At 39.0% G+C, this 23,721-nt stretch overlaps 1 protein-coding gene across 2 annotated transcripts in view; it reads left to right on the top strand.

The window, feature by feature from the left end:
- Positions 1-4,930: 4,930 nt before the first annotated feature.
- Positions 4,931-23,721, top strand: part of ldlrap1b (low density lipoprotein receptor adaptor protein 1b) — a 33,248-nt gene continuing 14,457 nt past the window's right edge. For both annotated transcript variants that reach the window (XM_079262676.1, XM_079262675.1), the window contains exons 1-3: positions 4,931-5,238; positions 21,616-21,758; positions 22,505-22,617. In XM_079262676.1, coding sequence (XP_079118802.1) covers positions 5,154-5,238; positions 21,616-21,758; positions 22,505-22,617 — 341 coding nt within the window. In that variant the 5' untranslated portion in view covers positions 4,931-5,153. The remainder of the gene's footprint in view (positions 5,239-21,615; positions 21,759-22,504; positions 22,618-23,721) is intronic.

Raw genomic sequence — 23,721 nt, 5'->3', positions numbered from 1 at the left:
GGTTTACAAGGAATAAAATGGTTTTTTTCTTGCAAGTGTTTCCTCTTTTTATTGCTGTTAATGTCATTTAGTCTATTGCTGAGTCCCTCCATCTTTAAAAAAATGAATGAACATTAATCCATAAGCTATAATTTGGCTTCTAAACAATGTCGGCCAACTTGTAGCCTCAAATAAAATGATAATAGACTGAATAAAAAGCTTCTGTGGCAGCTGAAATATTCCCAACTTTGGTGGTTACCACCATTTCTTTGCCACTAGGAGGCAGTTTCATTCTGCACAATGTGGGGTGAATGTAACAATCTGTCTGTACAAGCTCTGGTCAACAACTCTGTCAAATAAATTTCCATCTTTTAAGACCATTAAATCCCTTTCAGGTATGTCAAAAGGATATTAACAATAATTTCTTCATCAAACCCAAACATGCAACTTCCACAGTGCTATCTGCCACTGCTGGGTGTGGAGGTGGGTGTGCTCCATTTAAATATTACCAGAGGGGAAATACTGAACACTTGAGCACATTTTTCCCACAGTTCCTCTTTGTCTACATTTCATATTTTCTCTTGTCATCGGCAGCCGGGAGAGATTCTGTGCTAGGCTGACCTCTGGGCCTGTGATTTCAGTCTGACATGGAACCATGAAGGAGAACAATCGTGGGCTGCTACACTTTTTGATTTGAGTGAAAACTCCTCCAGCGCAGATACATTTTCTTCTTGGAAGGGATGGACAATGAATTTCAATTTCAATGCATGAAAGAGGCCCTCTGCTCAGCGTTCTGCCACATGCAGGACCTATTTGGATAGACCTGATTAACCTGTGCAGCAAGACTCATGTTTATACAGCCTCTCACTCACTTTCTGAACAATACTCTGCAGAGAAAGAGACTGCAGTGCAATAAATCCTGTGGTTTCAGGGAAAAACTGTTGAAGGTGAAACATTTCACTATTAAAGAAATATATGAGCTCCTCTTGTATCTGAAGGCTCCAACACACCTAAAAAGACATTGGGAGGTGCTATGGCCTATTAAGGGCCTATTAAAAGCCAATTAAACATCTACAAACACAGAGGACTAGTTGCTTTACCTTTTGAAGATTATTTTAGTCTAATATAGGATTACAGCTGCTGAGCAGTTCTGGGTTGTGATGCACCAGATGTTTTTTAGCTGGTGACGGTTCTGGACTGCTGGTAGGCCAGTCCAGCAACCAGCTCAGCTACTGTAAGGCCTTACTGTTGTAATAGATGCAGAAAAATGTTTTGCATTGTTTTGCTAAAACATGCAAGACCTTCCCTAAACAATGTGACCTTGATGGGAACATATGTTCCTCTAAAACTTTGATATACCATTACAGATGTGCATCTGAGTGCTGATAATAAGCTGGAACGGTCGTCTTTACTCCTTTTCTTGGAGGACAAGGTGACTCCATGATTTCCATAAAAAAAAAAAAAGAAGTCACATTTTGATTGGATTCATTTCAGAAGATGCTAGCATCTCGGAGAAGAAGCTAATGTTTCTGGGTGATGTTAACATGTGGGTTCTTTGTTGCATGACAGCGTTTTGAAACCGTATTTGTGATTTCATTGAGAACTTTGTTTACAGATTGGGTTTTGTAGAGGTAATCCTGGCTCCATCCTGTAATTTACATGATAGAATTATTCCTATTTATATAAAATGCAGCTTGATCACAGACGGATGATGGAATACTCACAATTATCAGGAAAGTTTTCACATTTTAGTTTGAGATACTTCATAATAAAATAACCTGAAACTGCTCAATGATTTGTAGTAACCCTAGTTTTAATCCTTTTGGATTACTAAACATCTGATCATCTTTACTTCTCAGAGACTCTACCTCTCTGAAGTACTCTTTTTATTATTTTAAAACTTTCAATCACGTTACCGAGTTGTAACTAATTAAATGAATGAGTTCCAGTTTTTTTCATTTCTAACCATATTGCTGTCATCACTTTTATACTTGTTTTCATAAAATTATATAATGCCTAGTTTTTAAGATGTGACTTGTTTTTGATGTTCTATCATATATATTTATGATATTTGGCAAATCATTGTATTTTAACCCTTTCATGCATGAATAAAGCACAGTAAAATACAGTATTTTACCTCTACAAACATATGCAATGAAACTTTTTTTGTTTGTCAGTGACATTTAGAACTTATGATTTATTTAATGTATTGTATAAAATATTTATAAAATAAAATGTAATCATAATTATATTATGTGAATTTTTTTATCAAATATAGATGTATCATTTTCTTTTCCTATTCATCGCAAAGGCAAACCTATAATTACATTATTTTCAATTATATCTAAATAGATGTCTACTATAAGCCCACTTTGCATGAAAGAGGTAAATAAAGGTATGTCCTATGCAGCTGCTCATGAAGAAACAGTGACAACTCCTGTAGAGCTGTTGGTTAGTTTACAACTCATGCTGAACTGAAGATAGCAGGCATATTACTTAATGTGTCCCCAGGAAAGTGTTAACCTCCTGATCTTATCTCTGAGCCTGTCATCGTCTGCGAAATCTGGTACAGCAAGATTTTTTGTAAGTCATTCTCCTGAAGTGTTTCATTCAAATAGTGATGATATAAGATCAGTCAGACCTGACGTAGCTTGGTATCGTTTAAATATTTTCATCACAATTCTGAGAAATATTAGCACTTTTCAATTTAAAAAAAAATTGAGGAAGATTCAAAAGAAAAGAAAACTAAAGATTGTATCTTCTTATGTCATTCTATTTCTGTGCCTACTTTGGTTTTTAGAAAATAAATTAAGTAAGATACTAAAAAAAAAAAAGTAGTAGAATCTTATTTATGAGTATGATGGCTTGCTCTACTGTGTTCATAGATCCTGACAAGTCTTATGATTTAAAAGGTCCCCGCAGGTTCATTTAGACTCACGGGTATTTCAAATGTCAGTATTGTTCTTAGTTGACAGACGCTTAGACCTTTTGACCATTAAACATTTATTCATATTCATGCTCAGTAAATCCCTCTTGGTCATCGCTCCACTTCTTCTGGTCTGTAAAAATCAACCATCTTGAGCCAGTCTTGACCTTCAGAGGACTCTTACATCGTACCTCCCTAACATTTATGTGCTGTACACTGGCTATTACAACAGACCACTGGGGAAGAATATCTAGACGAGTGTATAACGATGTACTAAAACAGAACATAATGGTTATATGCCGTATATACATGCAATACAATCAGGAAATTTGAAACAGCGTTAAATTGATATTGTTTAGGGAATGAGCAGGTAAGCCAAATGAAAATGACTACAAAAATAGTAGCAATGGCCTAAAATATAACTACCTGTTGTGTCAATTTCAGAACCCATGCCTTGAAAAACACTCCCCAAAGACTCTGTATTCATCATTAAACTGAAAGAATATTTTTAAAGAGACAAATAGACTCAGGATCTTTACTACTATTATGAACTTAACAATAAGAACCACAATCAACCTGTTCACGTTAATTAAAAATAGATAAAAGAAAAAACTGTCTCAGAGTAATATTTAGATGTCACGTACATGTTGGAAGCCAGGGTGAGTATTATGGTTCACTATTTCTGACTGTTGATCAGATATGGCCACAAAATTGATCAACCATCATGTTTTCAAAATGTGGGGCCCAACAGAGTCTGACTGAGGAAATATGACAGAATACACTCCCTCTTAATTTTCTGACTGGAAGATTTCTCTTCATTGCAGAGGTGTTTATTTTGCCACATTTGTGTCCCAAGTGCAAGAAAATGGAGCATGTAATGTATTTTTTTTATTGTTCAAGATGTTATTCTGCATTGTTTATCATAATGCAACATTTACATAGTCTAATCTGCCCACCTGCCCATCTAAGTGTAATAATCAGTTAATTATTTCTTCTTCTATTATTATTATTATTATTATTATTATTATAGACTTTTTTTTAAGTGCCATTTACATGTGCCACCCCTTTCCCAATCTGTGCCCCTGCCTTGACCCCGCCACCAAAACATTTCTAGACCCTCAGCTGATAATTATCATGACAGAAAATAATCAAATTAAAATAAAATTAATGTTTAAAAATAAGAATAAATGTTCATCTTGGGTATCTAGGAGTAACTCCTCCATGTAGCTTTTGATTAATATAATAGGATACCTTTTTATAAAACTAACATTTTTGAGGAGAAGCCCATTTTTAGTAAAAGTTTCCATATTTTCAACATTTGATTTGGAAATGATCTCAAACTAAACCAACAGTATTAAGATCTGATTACATATACCAGCGGTTCTCAACCTTTTTGCAACACAGTACCCCTTGCAAAATAATTTTTCAGCCAAGCACCCTGTAACCACTGTACCACATCAAGGCGACAGTGACTGATGGATAAGATTAGGCTCATTGGTGGGGTTTAATTCAAGTTGGAATGTGGGATTTTAGGAAGAATGAAATGGTGTAAATCCAAATGTTACTTCATATTATGAATGTACACTTACATTTAATAAAATATATTAAATATTTATATAATGTTATATTTATATTATTTTATTTAAGGATGTTTCAAAGAAAACATAAAAAGATGTTTTAAAACATTTTTAAAAGTACCCCCAGGGGTACACGTACCCCCATTTGACAAACAGTGACATATACCATGAAATATGCAATCACTGGTAGTCTGACCAAACCCTTCTGGTGTTTAAAACCACCTGCAGACATGAGTGGGATAAACTGGTTTCACTCTCCTCCGTGACGTTGCAGAGGCCTCAGGAGCTCAGAAAACAAACACGACAGAACCAAAACACATACTACCAGATCATTTATCACTAATGACGCTGGGTAGGAGTGTTTGAACGTGGAGTAACAGGAAACGCATCTGCAGCAGCGCCGCCCGAGAAGGCAGCGAGATCCGTGCAACTCGCGTGACACCACAAACAGGCGTCGCTCACGTTATCCGGTTAATTTACATACATAACACCGCCCAGGAGGGACGAACATGATAATCTACCATCGGTTGAAGCCTAGTCGTGTGGAGGGGAGGAAGAAAACAGATGAGGAAAAGTTTTGACGGGGGAGAGCTGGTTGCAACCAAAAGAAGTGATTCGACGGAGACGAACAGACGCTTGTCGGGCTCTTTGCCCTACTTTTAGATACCGATATGGACGCTTTGAAATCCGCTGGAAGGGCAATTATTCGGAGTCCCAGCATCGCCAAACAGTCATGGGGTGCGGGCAGACATAAAAGTAAGTGTTCAGTCGCTCAACATATTTCCATTAATGTGGGAATTCGCTGTTGTTGATTTGGCTGTAACCAAAGCTAACTTGGCTAAATGAAGCTAGCTGTCATAAGCAGCTAATGTTACCGCCGGTGTTTCCTCAGGAGTTACTGTTGCAAGGTTGTTAAAAATAAATAAATAAATAAAAATAGCCAGTAAAGAAGGAAACCTTGGGAAAAAAATGCTACTTTGAAAATCAAGCTTGAATGTGAAGTCGAAAATGCTTTTGCTTCAGAACTTGACACTCAAAATGACAGCAGCGAGCTGAGAAACTGACTCCTGTTGCGGCTTTTTACGCTCAAAGTCACAAGTCCAGTTTCCTAACTGGTTTTATGCAAGTCTGTGTTTCGTTCACCGTGACCAAAAGCAATCACAAGGCAGAACAAAAGTTATGTCGACCAACCTCACATGGATTAAATGCTGTGATCCGGACTGGAGAAGCATCAGGAGCCAAAAGGTGCTGGGCAGTGCCGGATTAAAAGTGCACAGGTCCCTGGGCCCAGAGTGCTCCAGGGGCCCCCTTCGCCACCGCAAAAATTGTGAATTATACACTGTGAAAGACATTTCTAACATCTCTCAGCCAGTGGTACCAACAGCAATACACTAGATGCTGTTGTGTAACGACATGGCTTTTATTTACATTTTGTTTAATGTCCAAACTGCTGGTGTTTTCCCTACGTGGGCCAGACATGGGCCCCAGGTGGTTGTGGGCCCCTGGCCCCGTGCCCATAATGCCCATTGGATAATCCAGCCTTGGTGCTGGGAAACGTGTGTTTGTCTTAGTGGCAAGCCTGTGCAATCCATAGCAACGCACTGTTGCTAGGCGATACATAATGTGAAACAAAAAAAATTAAAAATGCATTAAGGAGTGGTTGCAAATTCTTTAAAATGTTAAGCCTTGTACTTAGGTTCAACTTAGGGGTTTAATTATCACAAAAGCCAGCATGGGCTTTGCAGGGAATGCCTGGCTTCAGATTCCCTGAGTGTGCAACCATTGCCCTGGAGGCTGAGCATGATCACACAAGTGTGCTGCTGGCTTGCTGTCGACATCTAAGCTTAGCTGCCTGGACTCTTTTATGTTTGCTTACACAGAAGGGATGCCCTCTTGTTTCTATGCCTTTCTGCCTTTGTTTTTTTCCACAGACAATGGAACAGCTGGCAGCGTGCTGTTCCACGTGCTGCACAGTGTAATCAATGCTTTGTTTTGGTCCACTCCTCTCTGAGGGGAGGGATGCACAATCAGCAGGGTCTTCCGCGTGTGACCATGCAGTGGTCACAGACTAATCAATCAACCAGTGTTGGAGGCTCAGGCTGATGTTGAGCTGCATGCGCCATGAATCCACATTCAGTCAGTTCTCAAAGTAGCATCCTTCTGTCACCCACTGCTTTCTATTTTTATCTGTTTTATACTTTTATATTAGAGGTTCCTCTTTTTATTTCTTTAGTAATCAAGTAGCTCTTCTTCATCTGCTTTTTTAGCTTTTGCAGTAGTTACAAGCTTCACTGTGTTTTATTCATTAACTGCAACTTGTCTGGTCTTGTGCTAGCTTGCTTCTTCCTCAGAGTTGACCCTGTCTTTTGGCACAAGAGACAGTTTGTAGTTGAGCGTACAGAACAAAGATTTATTTGATAATATGCCTTCTGCCTTGGAGTGGCATAGCTTATTTAAACATTAAGCTTTTCTAAGTTTAGACAGGTCCTTAAATAAAGTCGAGGGTTTTGCTATTAGAAAGCTGGTCTCTGGCGTTAGTTTGGGTTTGGTCTTGTTTAAAGCAGCTTATTCACTTCCTTGGCATCCATCAGCACTGCATTTCTTTTCTCCCATAGTTAGTTTTGTAACATGTCCTGTTACCGTTTTCATGAATCAACTGTCTATAAGCATTTTTCTTTTTTAAATGGCATGTCAACATTTAATTGAGGACTACTTTTCTCCATTTGCTCTGCTTTTGCAATCATTTCCCGTGTGCTTTTACAATGTTCACTTTCTTTTTTGGCAGTCTGCTGAGCTGACAGAACAGCACTCTGCTTGTCCTGTCACAACATCCACTTAGCTTCCATAAATAAAATGCAACATCAACAATCGTTTTAGGTCATGGAAATCCTTTTTTTTTATTTAAATCAAATCTGAAAATGGTAGGAGTCAGAAAATCCCTGTCTGCTCAAAGGGGAAACTGTCCCCTCCCGTATCCCCGGTAGCTATTTTCTGCAAGGCTGTCATTATCCAAACAGCCAGATGTCACAATGTCTACTCAGTCATAAGGATCAACAAAGAAAGATCGGCTTGGTCTCAACCAAAAAGCAGTCCTAATGGTTTAACAACCACATTTAAGAGAGTACTTCCTCTGAAAATTGTAGTTGTGAGTGACTAATTGCACATTATTCAAAACACATCACAGCAGCATTAGAAGATAGATTGGGCTTTTGGAGTAGTCAGTGTCAGCTAGTTCTCGCTACATGTTTAGTTGGTCGGTACTGTGTCCCCGACACAAAGTCATCCAAAAAAGGCTGCCAGCCTCTAATGCAGATTGCTTCCTGCAGGATTCCTTTATGGTGTAGTAAAGTCCTCAATGATTTACAGCCCTGCTGGATATTACGTATCCGTAAGATGCTTCTTTTGGTGTGGAGTCAGTGAATGGTGTCATGTGAAGACCCGGCTGCACAATCATGCTTTGTCACCGTTTTTCCCTTGAAGGACATTTTTAATCCGTTAGGGTTAAATGGGTGTTTTGCTTTCTCTGGTTTCAGCCCATGCAGCCAGGATAATACCACACCTTAAGACATTGGAATTGTTATTTTTAAAACGCGCAGTTGAAAACTGAGCGCTAAGTTGCAGCCTGATTAAATAAGTGAAGCAAAAAGCTGATGTGTTTGCATTGGTGTCATGTTAAAACTGGCTTTCTATGATCAGAAGGATGTACGTATATTCCCATGTGCTGTTTACATCTGAGAAAGCTGTTTCTGCCTGCAGAACATACTTCAAAAGAACTCAAAGAAATATTAAATTTTCATGGTTATTATGCCATTTTGACAAACAGAACATTTTTTCTGAGCTTAACTTGTTTTGAAAAGCCAGCTTATTCTGTAAAATCAGTGTATGAAGAAAGAACAAGGGTTAACTAGTTCACTTTTCAGGGAAGAAATAATGGTGTAATCCTCTTCAGTCACATGTCTAGACATATGGTGTGTGTGGCAGCTTCATTGTCATTAGGAGTTTTTGGTGACTTACAGAATGCCGTCTGAGCATCCCACAACAGGAGGGGGAAAAAAACCAAACAACAAATACTGTTTGTTCATATTTAGACAATGATCTCAGCCTGGAAAGAGTTACTTTTGGTATTTTAGTGTCTGAAGATGTTAAAGCCCCTTTTCAATTTGGTCATGTTGAAAGCATGAGCGAGGTGTAATCATAGGTCTACATTATAAACGTCGCTGTATTTTGTTACTGGTCAGTCCAGCTGTTACAGATTGACCGTGGATGGTTGTATCTTTGGTGTTTGACCTGCAGTCAGGAATAAAATTATTGTGGTAGTAGCTGAAGCAGCCGCGTCTCCCTTCCCCCACCCTAGTAAACATATAATTTGAGGTTAAACATAATAGTACCCTCCTTCAAATTTTTTTTTTCCTTCAAGCTTTGTTCCACATGTGGAGAAAGTCCTCCAGAACACACACTTTGTCTTGACGCTGAAGTAATTTTTTGTATGAATGTTTTCATGGGGATTTTTGTGTTCACTAATCAGGGATGTGAATCTAACAACAGCTCATGATTCAATTCAATTCAGATTTTTGGGGTGTTGATTCGATTCAGAATAGATTCTCGATTCAAACAGATTTTTGATTTATAATTATTAAGTAAGAAAAGGTGCTAATTTCCCAAGTAACTTAATTTTTCTATAAGCTAGAAAGAGCTGAGAAATTATTCGGGCCGATTTGATTTAATTTGCAACTTACACAAAACTTTTTTTGCTTGTCATTTTTCTGCATTTCAATTCAGAAAAAACAACACAGTAGCCAGACCATTATTCTGCTGCTATAATGTCAAAGAATGCAAGTAAAAAGATTAATAAAAACAATAGAAATGACAAAAATTTCTATAATTAATTATTTTTATTTTTTTAAAATGTTTTTTTTAAACAAAAATATCAATTTTAAAATTGTGAAGGAAAAAAAATCCAGATTTTCTATTCGATTCCCCGCCCCTATCACTAGTGTAAGATTGCTTTACCCCTCTTTAATCTGTCTTTCTGGTTTCTATATGTTTCGTTGCCAGATATGTCTGTAAATGTGTCTTGTAGCTGAGCCGATGTCCTCGCTGAGGCAAGGAACATATGGCTGATCTGCATCCGCCATGACAACTGGTTAAACTAGACCATCATTCATCTGCTTTCTGATCAGCATGGGACAAAAACGGTGACTCAAAAGGTGTGTTTGGTTTTCAGATGCACCATTGTGTTGTTTCGACTCGGTGTAAAGAACCCAGCGTGCTGTCTTTATTCTTGGTAACTCTTGTTTAGAGCTGAAACGATTTTCATGATGAGTGGATCCCAGCAGGTGCAGCTTTCCATTTTATTGCTAATCGTCTGTCAGCATGTCCCCAACTTAAAGAAAATCATTCTAAGTTGTCAAAATAAGTGACGCTGTAAACTACTTGTACTCAGTGTTTGGACATTCTGATAAAAAGCTGTGTTTAAAAGAGGAAGAAAATAAGAAATGACAAGCCTCATGACTTGCAGATTGATTTTTATGTCAATCAAGTGATCGTTTTAACTATCTGACCACAACCTCTTCGCTAATGATTCATACAGCCTTGAGGCTACTGCCCTGCTCTGATATTACAACCAGGAATGCGTCTAATTATCACTTTATTTTTGCACCAGCTCTGACTGCCACTCATAGATAAGATGACAGGCTAGAAAATATTTGGTGATGTTTGCTTGAAAAATGCCTCACTTCCCCTTTACAGAGTGCATTTGTATGCGGGAGTATCATTTGAGTTTCGTTAGAATCCAGCACCTCCTGTTTGGCGAGGCTGCAAACGCAGCTTGTTAAGGATCAGTTTCATAACCCAGGTTCTTGTTTAGAGTACATTCTGGCCTCGGTGGGGCATGAGCTTTAATCCCTGACTGGCATGACCACTTATTTTTCTATCTCTCTCTCCCTCTACTCACTTTCCTCCTTTGAGTGGATTTAGCCAATACTGAAAGACACGTGTCTCAGTGTTGGGAGTTAAACCATAAGACTCTTATCCTCTGCAAATCCTTTCCTTCACCCTAATGAAATTGATTTGGATGGTCTTCAAATCAAATACTGATAAATGCAACGCATCCTTTTTATCTCTTTATCCGCTTGATATTGAAGAATATGGTGAACCCGTTGGTCTTGATGATGAAAGAAAAGAAACATGCTGTTTTTTCATGATGGGAGGGAAAAAAGAGGTTATAGGTTGATGACTTTGAGACCCCTAGTCACTGTTCATTTTACTCATTTTGTATCGATTGCATCTCCAGTGTGTCTCTGGTAATTTGTATTTATGGTTTGATTTGTGTATACGAGAGACTTTGACCTTGGGTTTTCTGTAATATGTAAAACAGTTTCCACACAAGCTGAGGTCAGGAGTGTGGAACAATAGTCCTGGATCTATCTTCGTACCAGGCAGGGACAGACTGTGGCAGTCATCCCATGTGAACTAACACACTTTTTCCTTTGACTAACACTCCGTCTTTCTTTTCCTAACAATGCTCTCTCTCTCAGCTATTTCCCATAATGGCATGTCATTAGGCCTTTGTAATGACCGTACTCATCTCACACTTTCATCGCCAGGCTGACATGGAGACACATGGCATGTAAGTTTGTTAATGTAGTGGAAACATTGATAGATGTCTTCATCATCAAGTTTGGTTCAACACTTCAGGTATCATCTGAGTCAGCAGTTTCTAAGTCTGCTGATTGGAATATAATGAGATAAGAATGGGTCATCTGCTCAGGCATAGAAAAGCCTTGAAAAGATGAGATTTAAACTTGTGGGATTGCTAGTGTTGTTTTTTTCTTTTATTGGAATAACAGGGAAATATTGATTGTTCAGATGCTTGTTGTGTTTGCCAGTAGTTTTCCTATCTTATTGTACAACTTTTCACTCCATTAAGACACTTTGGGAAAAGACAAAAACCAGCAGAATCACCTCCAACAGGAAAATGTTACGTGTGGTTAAAGCTGAACAGATAATATTCCACTGGCTATAAACAAATAAACTCTTTAATACTCCAAAATTATATTATATTAGCCATCCATCCATTATCCTAACCACTTAATCCAATGAAGGGTCGCGGGAAAGCTGGAGCCTATCCCAGCAGTCTTTGGGCGAAAGGCAGGGTACACCCTGGACAGCTTGCCAGTCCATCGCAGTATACTGTACTATAAAAATCTATATATAAACTTTTTTCTTTAGATTGTTCCCAAACATACTGTTTAGCACTGCTGTTTCAAAAAGAAACAACCCCCCCCTCCCCCCCCCCCCCCCCCCCCCCCCCCCACACACACACACACACACACACACATACACACTTTACCCTATTTTGTGGCAAAATGATAGTTTTAAATCAGCCTTGTTTTGCTTGTTTAATACATTTTTGTAGTGACGTATCAAATTAAGTTAGCTTGTGTTACTACAAGGTGTCCAAGCCAAAACCAGCATACCCATTGAATTACAAGGCAAACTGGTTTGATGATCCATTTAAAAACAAGTTATCTGTCTTCCACCTGTTGGAAGGTGGATTTGGACCATCCACCCTTACCCCCTATCTCTCTAAACCATGGTTACTCAATTAGATGTTCAGGTGGGCCAGATTTTAACATAAAAAATGATCAGAGCCAGTAAATAAAGGGAAAATAAGTAAAAATAAATAAATAAAAAAGACACATTTACATTTTGAAAAATAAGTAGTTTATTAATTTTTCTATTTTAAATTCAGTCCCACAAGACAAGGCAAATGCAAAAAATAATAAAATAGGCTCTGGCTGGAATTTTCACTATTTTTCTCCTAACTTTTAACATAAGTAGGTCATGTCAAACTAAACTTCTCGATGTGGTGCCTCCTCGCATTATAATCTTTAAACACCACCACATACTCATTGCATATTTATCACATTGATTTGGTGCTCGAATGTGATGGAAAAAACAAACAAATACTTATCAGTCCAGGCGGGGTTATATCTGCAGTTTTTGTTTTAAATTTTGCATTTTGGGACAGAGAGCGACATTCTTGCTAGCGCTGCTCTTACAACTTCAAAACACAACGACAGGTAATGTTGCTAGGCAGTCAAGTGTTGCATTCATGGTCTGCACAACTGCAGGATTGGAAGCTACTTAATCAGCGTAGGAATGATTGAAGGTTCTTGATTAATAGTCTTATTCTTTACATAAGTTGGGCCACATAGAAGTTGGCTCTGGGCCGCATGTGGCCCGCGGGCCGCCATTTAAAGAGGCCTGCTCTAAACAGTTGTGTTGGATGTGGGTGGTTTGCAGCCAAACATACTACATTAAAACAGCCCACTTACAGACTGTAATTTTTATCTTATTGAAATTTCTCCATATTCTTACAGATTTTTGAATATGGCTTTCTAATATCAGAAAATTGGCATCAGGGAAGAAGCCCCTCTAACTGAATGACTGTCATCAGTGCTTCCTACTATGACTGAGGATACTTCCTGTGTGACTCACCTCTCCAGTCCATTAGTGGTTTTGCAAAATCAAAACATTATCTTTTAATGAAAACAAAAATGACTGAACAAAAAAACAAAGGAAAGGTTGTTTTGGTTAAGTCTGATTCCTCTCATATGACCCTACTGCTGTGCGACCTTTTCCCATCTGTAACATGGTTTATTATGCATATTTACTTGCCGTAGAAACAAAATGTGATTTATAAGGATTCCCAACTAAAGCGCTTTGAAAATAAAAGTGAAGGAATATCAGGCTATGATGTATAGAAATGGTTTGAGATGTTTTTAAAGAACTGTACCCTAAGTAGGACTGAATGGCCCTAAAAGCAAGTGCCAAGAAAAGCCGTTGTGGGTTTACAAAGAGAGAGAAAATTGTATGATCTTGCTAGGTTGTTCATTTTGCTTCCTATTTGTTTGGGTTGATCATGGTCCTTGACCTCAGCCTGGATAGATAAAGTCTGCCGGGCTGAAGAGAAGATAGTGTTACCTTTGTCCATAGTTAAACTCTAACCCCCTGAAATGGCCACGTGAAAGGTTTCCACCAGTTTTTCCATATCCAGGGTAGTGCACATCTCCAGCCAAAGCAAGAACTGATGCTTTGTTGCTCTCCAGATTTCTGTGCTTGTTCCTTTCTTTAGCTACAAATATGTCTAAAATAACAAAATCCCATCTCAGAATTTCATTTTCCCACTTTGTTTTGGAGAAAGTATGCAGGTTGGCAGGAGTTTATCCAGGCGGGCTAAAAAACAATGAGTCTCTGAGACTTTGGAATCCAGTGGGCTCGAATGAATGCGCTGAAATTTACTCCGATGACACACAACACCATGCGGAGAGTTCTCAGGGCTCCAAGGCTTTAAAAGCTGTTGATACGGGATGCTTGACTTGCGCCTGTTGGGAGGTGTCGAGGGGCTACTTGATATTAGAAAGCCATATTCAGTTTTGTTTGGTTTTTTTTTTACAATATTTGTAGCATTTAAAAAAGACACAAGAGTTTTCACAGCATTGTTTGAATAAGTTTATTTGGAATGAATTACTGTAATTACTTTAATAAAAACTTAATTCTCCTCATTTTTCAGCTGTTCTTTGTCCATTTTGTAGTCTGTTACAAACCTGCTGGTGAATGAAGGGAAAAAAAACTAAGTAAACTGATTTAATAATGCTCTATCAGATAACTGTTAGTTAGCAGATTAGTCAAGGTAAATGAAAACCATGCAAGTTTTCTGTCACGCTGCAAAAAATTAGTATCATGACAAATCAGCAGAATTGATTTTCCCAAACCGTGCGCATCCCGTAGCTTGTTCCCTTCCCCAGTTTGTTCATTCCAACGTGGATGAATGTCTAACTGGTTACCTGGATGTTTCAGCAGCTTACTCACAACCTAAGTGACGCAATCCTTTGTAGGAGGGTGTCAATGACAGAAACATGCAAGAGGTGATTGTTAGTCATCTTATGAAGTCACAAACCAAAGTCACCAGCTCTATTTAGAGGCATCTGAACTGGTTTTATGTTCGGAAGAGCAGAATTTTAATCTTTTATTTTGTTTGTTTTTTAGCCTATTGTCACAGTTGGGCATCATATCTTGAATTTAGAGATTGGATGTTCATCCATTTTTACATCAAACCCCCTTGTGATGCTGGTTAGAAGCTCCGTTGCAGTAATGAAATGACATGGTTAGAGCGATATTGTGATTTATGGTGCGTTTCTGCCTCCTTCCTGTATAACAGCCTCTACATGTTAACACGACGGCGCCACTTTCACAGCAGAGCAGAGTCCTCCTGCTGTTTCCACCACGAATCTTCCTACCTGCGCGTTTGTTGCACCTCAAACAATGTTTTGTTATTCACACTGGGAAGTTTTGACTTTCTACTTTTACACTCGCATTTTCTGGATATTTTAGTTCCTCCTACGTTTTATTTCTCTTCATTAATTGTTTCACTTCCTGTTTTCCACCCACTGTTTCATCATCTTTGTTAAGGCAGTGATGAGACTAAAAAGAAGCTGTTTTTTTTTCTTTCTCATTACCATCACAACCTGTTGTTCTTACCACCTGTTTCATTTCCTGTTTGGTAATGTTGGCCAGAATACCCACTACGTTCTCCATTTCTTCACTCTAATGCTTTTAAGTCCACATTTAAATCCTTTTGATTATAATTTCCAGGACCTCTCTGCTCTCACTTCTCTGAATCTCGGAGTAGTTTCATCATCATGAAAACATAATGAAAGTCCCAGTCTAACCATGAATTCAGACGATTGAGTATTAAAGGAAAATATAAACCTACTGATGTTCTTTTGAGGGATCAGAAGAGTCAGGTTCATGCATCTTGGTCTGGTTCACGCTTGTTGGATTATTGAGCCCTGCAGGCCCATTAACCTGCTTTATTATTTGTTAAGGGCTCAAACCAGACCTGTTGTGTGTCTATTTAGACAAAATCCAGGAACAACAGAGGTGATGGAAATGTTTGGAATGAATAGTTGTTGCTCGGTCTTAAATAATTCAACTGTTTTTCTTGTTTTCTTTTATGTGCTGCGTTCTTCCTTTTGAATGTTTTTAAAAAATTAAACGGTAAAATATCACAGACTTTAGAAGCTTGAAGTACATGTGAAAGACTGATATTTCTATACATTTTTAAAGCACCATCAGGGACTGTATTTCTGCAGAAATCACATTGCCTTGATCTTCCATCACACTCGTTTACAGCTTGATCCAAACATCTGACATTTCAAACTTCAGAAACTGGCTTTGTTTTTTAACGCTCATTTTCTCAGGTGGGATGTAGAGGTTTTTTCCTCTCCCTTGTTTCTCTCCTCCTCTGCCTCACCAGTGAAGTGTTCAAACTTGTCTGAAGCAGGAGGAGACGGGGAGGATGGAAGTGGCTTTTAATTGACAGCATGGATTTAGGGTTAACTGGGGGATTACTGACTGATTACACGTCTGTGAGTTATTGCCAAAACATTTTTGACTCGACTCAAAGGTACGATTGTTTCACATCAAAAACTACAACACTTCAAAGTATATGGCTGAAGGCTGCCAGAGGTACAGAGGAGAAACAACTTCTGGTGATATCTCTCATCTGTTATGCAAGTGCTTCACAAATTAATCACAAAACTGAAAGCAATAATTAAGAAAGGTTTATAATCTAAAGAGCATCTTTAAGTAGTGCAAATATAATGGTACATTTATCTGTTAATCCATGTTTGTAAGTACAATACTTCTGAGTACTACCTTTCAGGGGAGCCAAGTGGATGCTAAAATGTAGCGGGTAAATACCGACTTCTACATCAGTCGGTGTGAACAAAAAATCTGGACTTTTTGCATTGTGTTGCGTTCAATGCCTCAAGTTGACTGATCTTCTCTTGCTGCCCGTAAATTACTTAAATCTGGCTAATTCTTTAAGATGAACCATTAGATAAGAGACTTGTTTTCCATTAAAACCATAGACTGTATATAAAAGATGAAAGATGGACGGAGCCTCCGACGTTTAAAAGTGAAGCCTATGCGGAAGTGCATAAAACTGCAGTTCCCCCCTCATCCACCAGGGGCTGGCTGCAAAACAAAGCAAATCTCCATTGACTCCCATGTTAAAAAGACCAACTTCACAGCAGAAATAAACATGTTTACAGCCTGGTTCAAAAATCCATTTTTGGTTTAATGGATTTTAATGTGGGGGGAGTGAATATTTTTCACATATTTCACATAATATTTTTCTCACTCGCCCATGTAAAAGTAATTTAATCTTGAATTTTGGTATATTTAGGGGCGTGTCTTTTTGATTGACAGGTACCGAATCTCCCGCTTCAAGTAAGATGAACTCCGAACAACTGCGGTTTTTAGCCGGTTAACAACGTGTCTTAGCTTTAGCCCGCTTACCTCCGTTAGCTGGTCAGCTCGGGGTTAGCTCCGGGTTAGCTCTTAGCTACCGAAAGCTCGGAGTTCGCTCAATGTCAATCATCCACCATGACGCTCACAGTCCCCCTTCTTACGTCCACCTCTTTGCCCATATTTGTATTTTCCGGACGAGATGACATGCGTGCCTCCACCAAGATGGTGATGGTAGGAACCGCCCACCGAGCTCTTCAGAAACCTACGAGTGACGTCACAGAGGCTACGTTCATCTTTTTATTTACAGTCTATGATTAAAACACTAGATGCTTTGCTCTCTATCTTTTCTAGGGCTGAAGTTCCGTTTGAACTCAAAAATCCTCATATTTTTAGTGCCCAGCAGGTTCTAAGTTGATTTAAAATCGTTGTAATAAATAATCCAGTATGGTTGCCTTGAACATGCAAAGAGGTAATAACTGTAGTGATTACCTGTTTATCATCACCTTATTAGACTCCTTGTTGTTCTACTCGTTTTGTATTTCATGTGTGTCGTGACATCTTCTAAATGCCTTTTTAAACAGCTTTTTGCCTCTTGGGCTGGGTGTTCATCTGAGGCCTGGAGGTCCTTTGACAGTTTCACTTTTAACCTTTTGCAGATACAAGCTTTTATTTTGTTCATCCAGTCATGTTCTTTAATGCACAGTTACCTCGTTGGGCTTTTTGTCTCTGCACTGTGGTTGGTTAGTGTTTCTGAGAATGTTTTTTTTTTTCTTTTTTCTAAAGGGAACTTGAGAAAGCTTTCTCGAAGCTCTCGTTCATCGAATGCTTTCTGCAGCTTGCTGACTGGAAGGGGAGGGCATTGAGCTAACAGGTATTTGAGCACGGCTGAGGCAAATATCAGTGCTCCGTCACCTGTTCTCACCAGCTTATTTACAGGCTGTCTCAGCCGTGCAAGCAGTTTCCTCTGGCCAGCCAGAGCTTAACTACAGGCATGAAACCCTTTGAAGTTTGCTCTAATCATCACTGCAGCTGCAGGGTGCTGCTGTGGTGGGGGCTGGTGGGTGGCAGAGTGGGATCTTTGGTCATGTGAATGCAAACTGCACTAATTTAAAAGTGCATCATTGATACGCACAAAGCAGAACTCTGGGTGCGTGCAACAGTCTAAAAATAGTTCCAGTTTCCAAGTTTCTCTATTGAACTTATCTATCTGATTCATTTTCAGCAGGCTGAACTACAAGTCTCCCCTCATCCGTGTGTTTTTTTAGCCAACTAGGACTGATTCTCTACATATGAGGTAGTGTAGTCAGGGTGAACCGCTGGTCAACTTGAGAGACTGACATCTTTCTAGCATTAGTTTGAGCAGCTGAAACGGAGCACTTTGCTTTTAAAATCCCACCTGGACCATCGCAAACTTGTTTCTTCAGCTGTGTGTGCATGGTGTGACTGACACCCAGACTAAGCTGGAGATCACACGGGGCATTTTCAGAGCACACCTGTCTGTTAAAGATTTTACTGGAGCAGACCTGTCAGTAGCCGTTTAGTCAACAGTGAAACCATTGGGACTGAAAGTTGGCTGGGTCTTTTGTAAACACTAAATGTTGGAGGTGCTGCGGATGAGCAGGGTGAGCATCTTAATTGGGAAAATATCTTGAGTGACCACTCCTCATAATAGACATTTCTAGTCCACTTGTTAACCTGATTTAGGTCATGAATAGAAGCAAGTGATTCTACGCCACAGATTCTGTTACAGTAAGAGTGCCACTTATCCAGTCACTAATGTAGGTGCAGGATCAGAAGAGGACAACCGGATCCGTTCCTAACACCGAGGTGATCAAAGACCTTGACCTTCGAGTGGGTGTTCACTGTTAGACTAACTCGTTACTCATGTATGGGTTTGGTCACAGCTGCCTTCAGGCCATTAAAAGCCTTTCACTTGGTTTGGCTTGAGAAGAAAAGAATATTGTAGGTTGGAATCTGCTGCCATTCCTAAATGGTTTATCTTCCCTAAATGATATGGTGTCTTAAGTTGAGTGACGGTATTCACAGAAAAATGCAGAGAGCTTTGAAAATGCTGTGCTCTTAATTTAACCAAGTAATTGCTCTTTCAGGCGTGAATATTTTTGCGTATTTATCTGTGAAAAGATGAGTTGTTTATTTGACTTTTTAAATGCAAGGCATTTGTTACGCAGCGTATGTTTTTATTCATTTAAACATTGTTTAGTTTATGAACTACAAATTGATGAAAATTGAAGCCGTAATAATGAACTGAGGTTGTTCAGAATTGCAAAGACAAAAAGCATCAACAAAGAAAATGGAGGTATTTGAGCTTAAGACATGTTTTTTTAAGGCATCAAATCTGCAGGTGATGATTTATTTGATCAACTTTTTATTTCTTTGTGTTGTGTGTGAAATGTTAGAAAAATCCACCATGAGTACCCGGAGAGCAAAAAAGAAGTGCTTAACCTTTATGAAATCTTTGAAAAATAGCATTTACACCTGGCTGGCTGCACACCTTGGATAGAAACAGGATTTCTGCTTTAAAGTGATGTTTGCCATGAAGAGCATGCAGACGGGTGGGGGCTGCTGCTGATGGATTCCGGCCGCCCCGCACTAAATCACACCAAATAGCAGCAAGTCCATAAACCCTTTTATAGGTTTTAAGAAGATGTTGTGATGTTTATTATTGTACTGGCTTAAGCACAGATGAAGCATGTCGGCATGTGTGAGCTTGAGTGTTGTTTCCACTGTTTATGCTACATATTAACTTGATTTAGTTCAAGATCTCATGTGGAGTCATTCTGCAGACTTCACTCCAGACATCAGTTCCGGTGGTTTCCAGCTGCACGATCACACACTCAGGGTTGTCTTTATATTGATGTAATTAGATCTTAAGCTGTCTTTTATTTGCTGTTATTGACAGGATAGTAAATAAACATGAAAGCAGTGAAGAGCAACCAGTTTTTTATATTGACTGCTGATTTTTTTTCTGCGGCCCTTTTAATGTAGGTTCATTTTAGTTATGACCATGAATAATCATGCGATAAGGAGTGATAAAAAGGGAGTAATGGTTTATATTGAGGGAAACAGTGTTTTTTTATGGACATGATGAGATTAGATATGCTTGTTGAGCCTGTGAAGAAAAACTTTAACAACTAGGGATGGGAAAATCAAATCAAAAAATCAAATATCGGGATTTTTTGCGTCACAATTTTAAAATATTTTTTTTTCTTTTTTTTGTTATAAAACCTTTTTTTTTTTTTTTTTTTTTCCAAATACATAAAAATAATCAATTTTTGTCATTTTTATTGTTTTTATCGATCTTTTTACTTGTCTTCTTGGACATTATAGCAGCAGAATGATGGTCTGGCTACTGTGTTGTTTTTTCCTAATTGAAATCAAGAAAAATGACCAGCAAAAAAAGTTTTGTACATTTTTTTTTTCTTTTTTTTTTTAGTCTACAAAAATCATCAATCATGAGAAATTGTGAGAATCGCAATTTAAATCGAATCTGCACCAAAAAAAAAAAAACTGAAATCAAATCGGGACTAAAGCATATCGCCACAGCCCTAGTAACAGCTGTAGAAGTGGTGAACAAATGCAAAATAAAGAATGAAAAGAAATGGGAAAAAAATCGCCTTTCATGCTTAGTATTTGTCACCTTTCTGTTTGCTTTTAGCCACATGATTTCACTGTGGATGAGAATAACTAACATAGCACAGTTTACATTCTGGGACAAGAAGTGGAGCGCCACAAATAACTGCGAGTTTAGATGGACAACGGACTAGACTGGAAATGCAACACAGAAACATCGACAAGAAACGACTAAGCTGAGATCCTTAAATGCCTTCACCCAGATGTTACATATAAGTCTGTTGTGGAAGGTTGAACCTGCTTTGCAGCCATCTGTTGGAGCAGCGGCATCAGACTTAGAGACTGAACAAATGAATCAAGAAGACTTGTCCTGCGCTGGTGCTGAGCTGGAGCAGAGAGGTGATCGCATGCTGAGCATAATGGACGATTCTTCACATCCTCTACACAACAATGTGTTCAGTCAAAGACTTGTTCAAGTACGCTGCAAGAGAGAAAGATACAGGGGGTCACTCCTTCCAGAAGCCATCTCCCTCTGGAGCAAGATTGACTGTCGATGATTATTAATTATTTCTTGTTTGGGGAAAATAAAGACAACATTGCAGTTTCCCTCAAGGGAGGAATAACGTGCTGGTATCTCATTCATTTATCCTCATCTCACTTTGATTCATTATACTTTTTAAAAAAGCTTTGAATCCATTGTCGTTCATATTTTCTTGCTCTTTGTCAGGCAGAAACGTTCATCTTTTCACAAAATAAATACTTAAGTACTGACATATGTTTCCAGCGAACAGCTTTCTAATGTTCATTAAAAATTTCTTTCCCAAAACCAGAAAATTTTCTGTGTGATGCGATAGGAAAGGGAATGTGACCATAAGCAGCCATAGATGTACAGTAAGTATTGCACACAGCCGTTGTTTTGTCCGCCGATGCTCTTCATCTCTTCTTTTGAACACAATCTGCAACAGCCAAACAATTTTTCAGGTCACCAGAGAGATAGACGTGGGGATTTATCTAAGTTAAGGGATTACGTGTATTAAGAGTGTACTCCTGCTTCTGTGTCAGTGTGCAAAATATCACTAAATCATGGCCGAATGGTGGTTGTTGCAGTCAACATCCAACAAGCAGAAAGCAGATGCTAACACGGAGGATTTTTAGTATTATGCTCCAACAGCATTGCTGCAGGTGAGCAGAGTTGTCACCGCTGTGTATCCTGTCTTTCAGAGCTTCCAGAGAACTGGACGGACACAAGAGAGACCCTACTGGAGGGCATGGTGTTCCATCTCAAGTACCTCGGGGTCACAATGGTTGAGCAACCTAAAGGTGAGGAGCTGTCTGCAGCAGCTGTCAAGAGGATAGTCGCTACGGTGAGTGACAACACGCGTACTTAAACACAGTGCACCCCAATCTCTTCTTAATGCGTCTCTATTAAAACAACTGCCATAAAATGACTTTCTGTCAGGCAGTTATAATATTTTCCCCACATCATCAACTCTGCCACTTAAAAATCATCTGACTGACACCTCAGTGAATTGTGACTGTGTCGCTCATACTCCCCACCCCACACCCGAGCCTCCGGTTGACATTTTAGAAGAGGATGCAATTAGCGCGGACTCTGTTACTCAGTGTATGGCTCAGCCAGCTTTATCATGGCAGAGAAGGCTTAATGTTATTGGATCTGGCGGCTCTGTGGCTAATGAAGTTAGCGGCAGCACAATGCTGGGACTTGGGACATGGTGATGTATGAGAAGGGAAGCTCTGATTTAGCCTAATCTGTTAGCTTGTCTTTTGTGTCCTTCTAAGCAAATAAATAAATAAACAAATAAAATAAAGTTGTTTTTCTGAATGGGGGATTTAAAATTCGGTGTCAAGGGTTTACTTGTAAAAGTAGAGCCGAATGCATCGGGTCACTCTTTTAAATAATTTCCCATAATAATGTTTCAAAACAATGTTTATCTCAACAATACGTGTTTTGTCCATGATTGGACTGGATTCAGTGGCTTTTGATTGGCTGTTCTGATTACAGTTTAGTCAAGTTAGTTCAGTTCACACACACCCTCTTTTGTTCTGTGCTCTCCATTCTTACTGTTTTCCTCACTTCCTTTCTTTCCAGGCCAAAGCCAGTGGGAAAAAACTCCAGAAAGTCACGTTAACAGTGTCTCCTCGTGGGATCATCCTTTACGACAGTGCCTCGAACCACCTGATAGAAAATATCTCCATATACAGGTCAGTCTAGTCCAGCTCCTCAGGCAGCAAGGGCCGCCCAGAGTTCGAAATGCTTTACCCGTCCTGATCACACACACACTAAAACAGAAGCTATTATTCTCGTCCTGCGCTCATTTGTCACTGCTCGGACTTGCTATTCTCTGAGGCAGCAAAGCGTTTCTGTATCTGTGTGAGAGAACAAGAGTAGTCAGTCTATCAGCTGTATGTCTCATTAATTTCAGCTCTTTTGGGAGTGCTCCAACAGCTGTATGTCTGAGCTTCTATCTCAGGTGTCACACACTCACACATTTGTCTTCTGTAGTAAATGCCTTCCAGTTTTCCCTTGCCTGTGACAGCCTGCCTCACTGTCTGACATCTATTGGCGTAGAGTTTATGAGACGAGCTCAGATCACTTTCCTAAAATTCCACTTTTTATGAGTCTGTGTTTTCAAGGTGAGAAAGGACTTTCCATCATTTTTCCAAGCATGACTCGGCTTACGTTGAATAATTCCCTGTGAAAGCTTGCGGATTAAGGACAAAGTTTCAGCTGTTGACAGTTTTTTCATGCTATTCTTGTCTGAGTTGACTTCATTAACATGTTTCTTCCTGCTCCACCTTGTGATGCTCAACTGTTTGTGGAGAGTTTCCGTCCTGACTTTGCTAAATGAGGCTGACTTTCTCATCATGCAGGGTCAATACTCTGACTTCTTGTGTGAAGTTAAGCTGACCAATATACTTGTAAAGGTCAGAATTGTGGATTAGTTATCTTCCTACGACTTTTTTTTTTTTTTTTTAACACTGTGGCAAACGGGCCCATTTTTAGGAGTGTTCGGCTTGAGTTGTCAGCGGTTCTTGCTTGCAGCATGCCCTTGATGCACACAGCCATCTCTGTGTTACTTTAAGGCAAGAAGAAGCAATGCACAAGTCATGTGGAATCTAAAAATATTGTGCATCATTTCTGTGTTCAAAATTGGCCAAAATAATCCTGTATTTGCCTTCCAGGTGTTGAAGGCAGATTTCCTGTGTTTTGTTTTTTTTGTTTTGTTTTTTTTGTTTTTTTTTAACAAAAAAACTGTCTTTTCCTTATATTTTTCACATCACGTGAAAATGTTTACTGTTTATTAG

This window comes from Telmatherina bonti, assembly GCF_933228915.1.
Source record: "Telmatherina bonti genome assembly, chromosome: 22".
NCBI classification, from domain to species: Eukaryota; Metazoa; Chordata; class Actinopteri; order Atheriniformes; family Telmatherinidae; genus Telmatherina; species Telmatherina bonti.
Note: the sequence above shows the minus strand (reverse complement) of the source record. Positions and strands in the feature narration are given on the sequence as shown.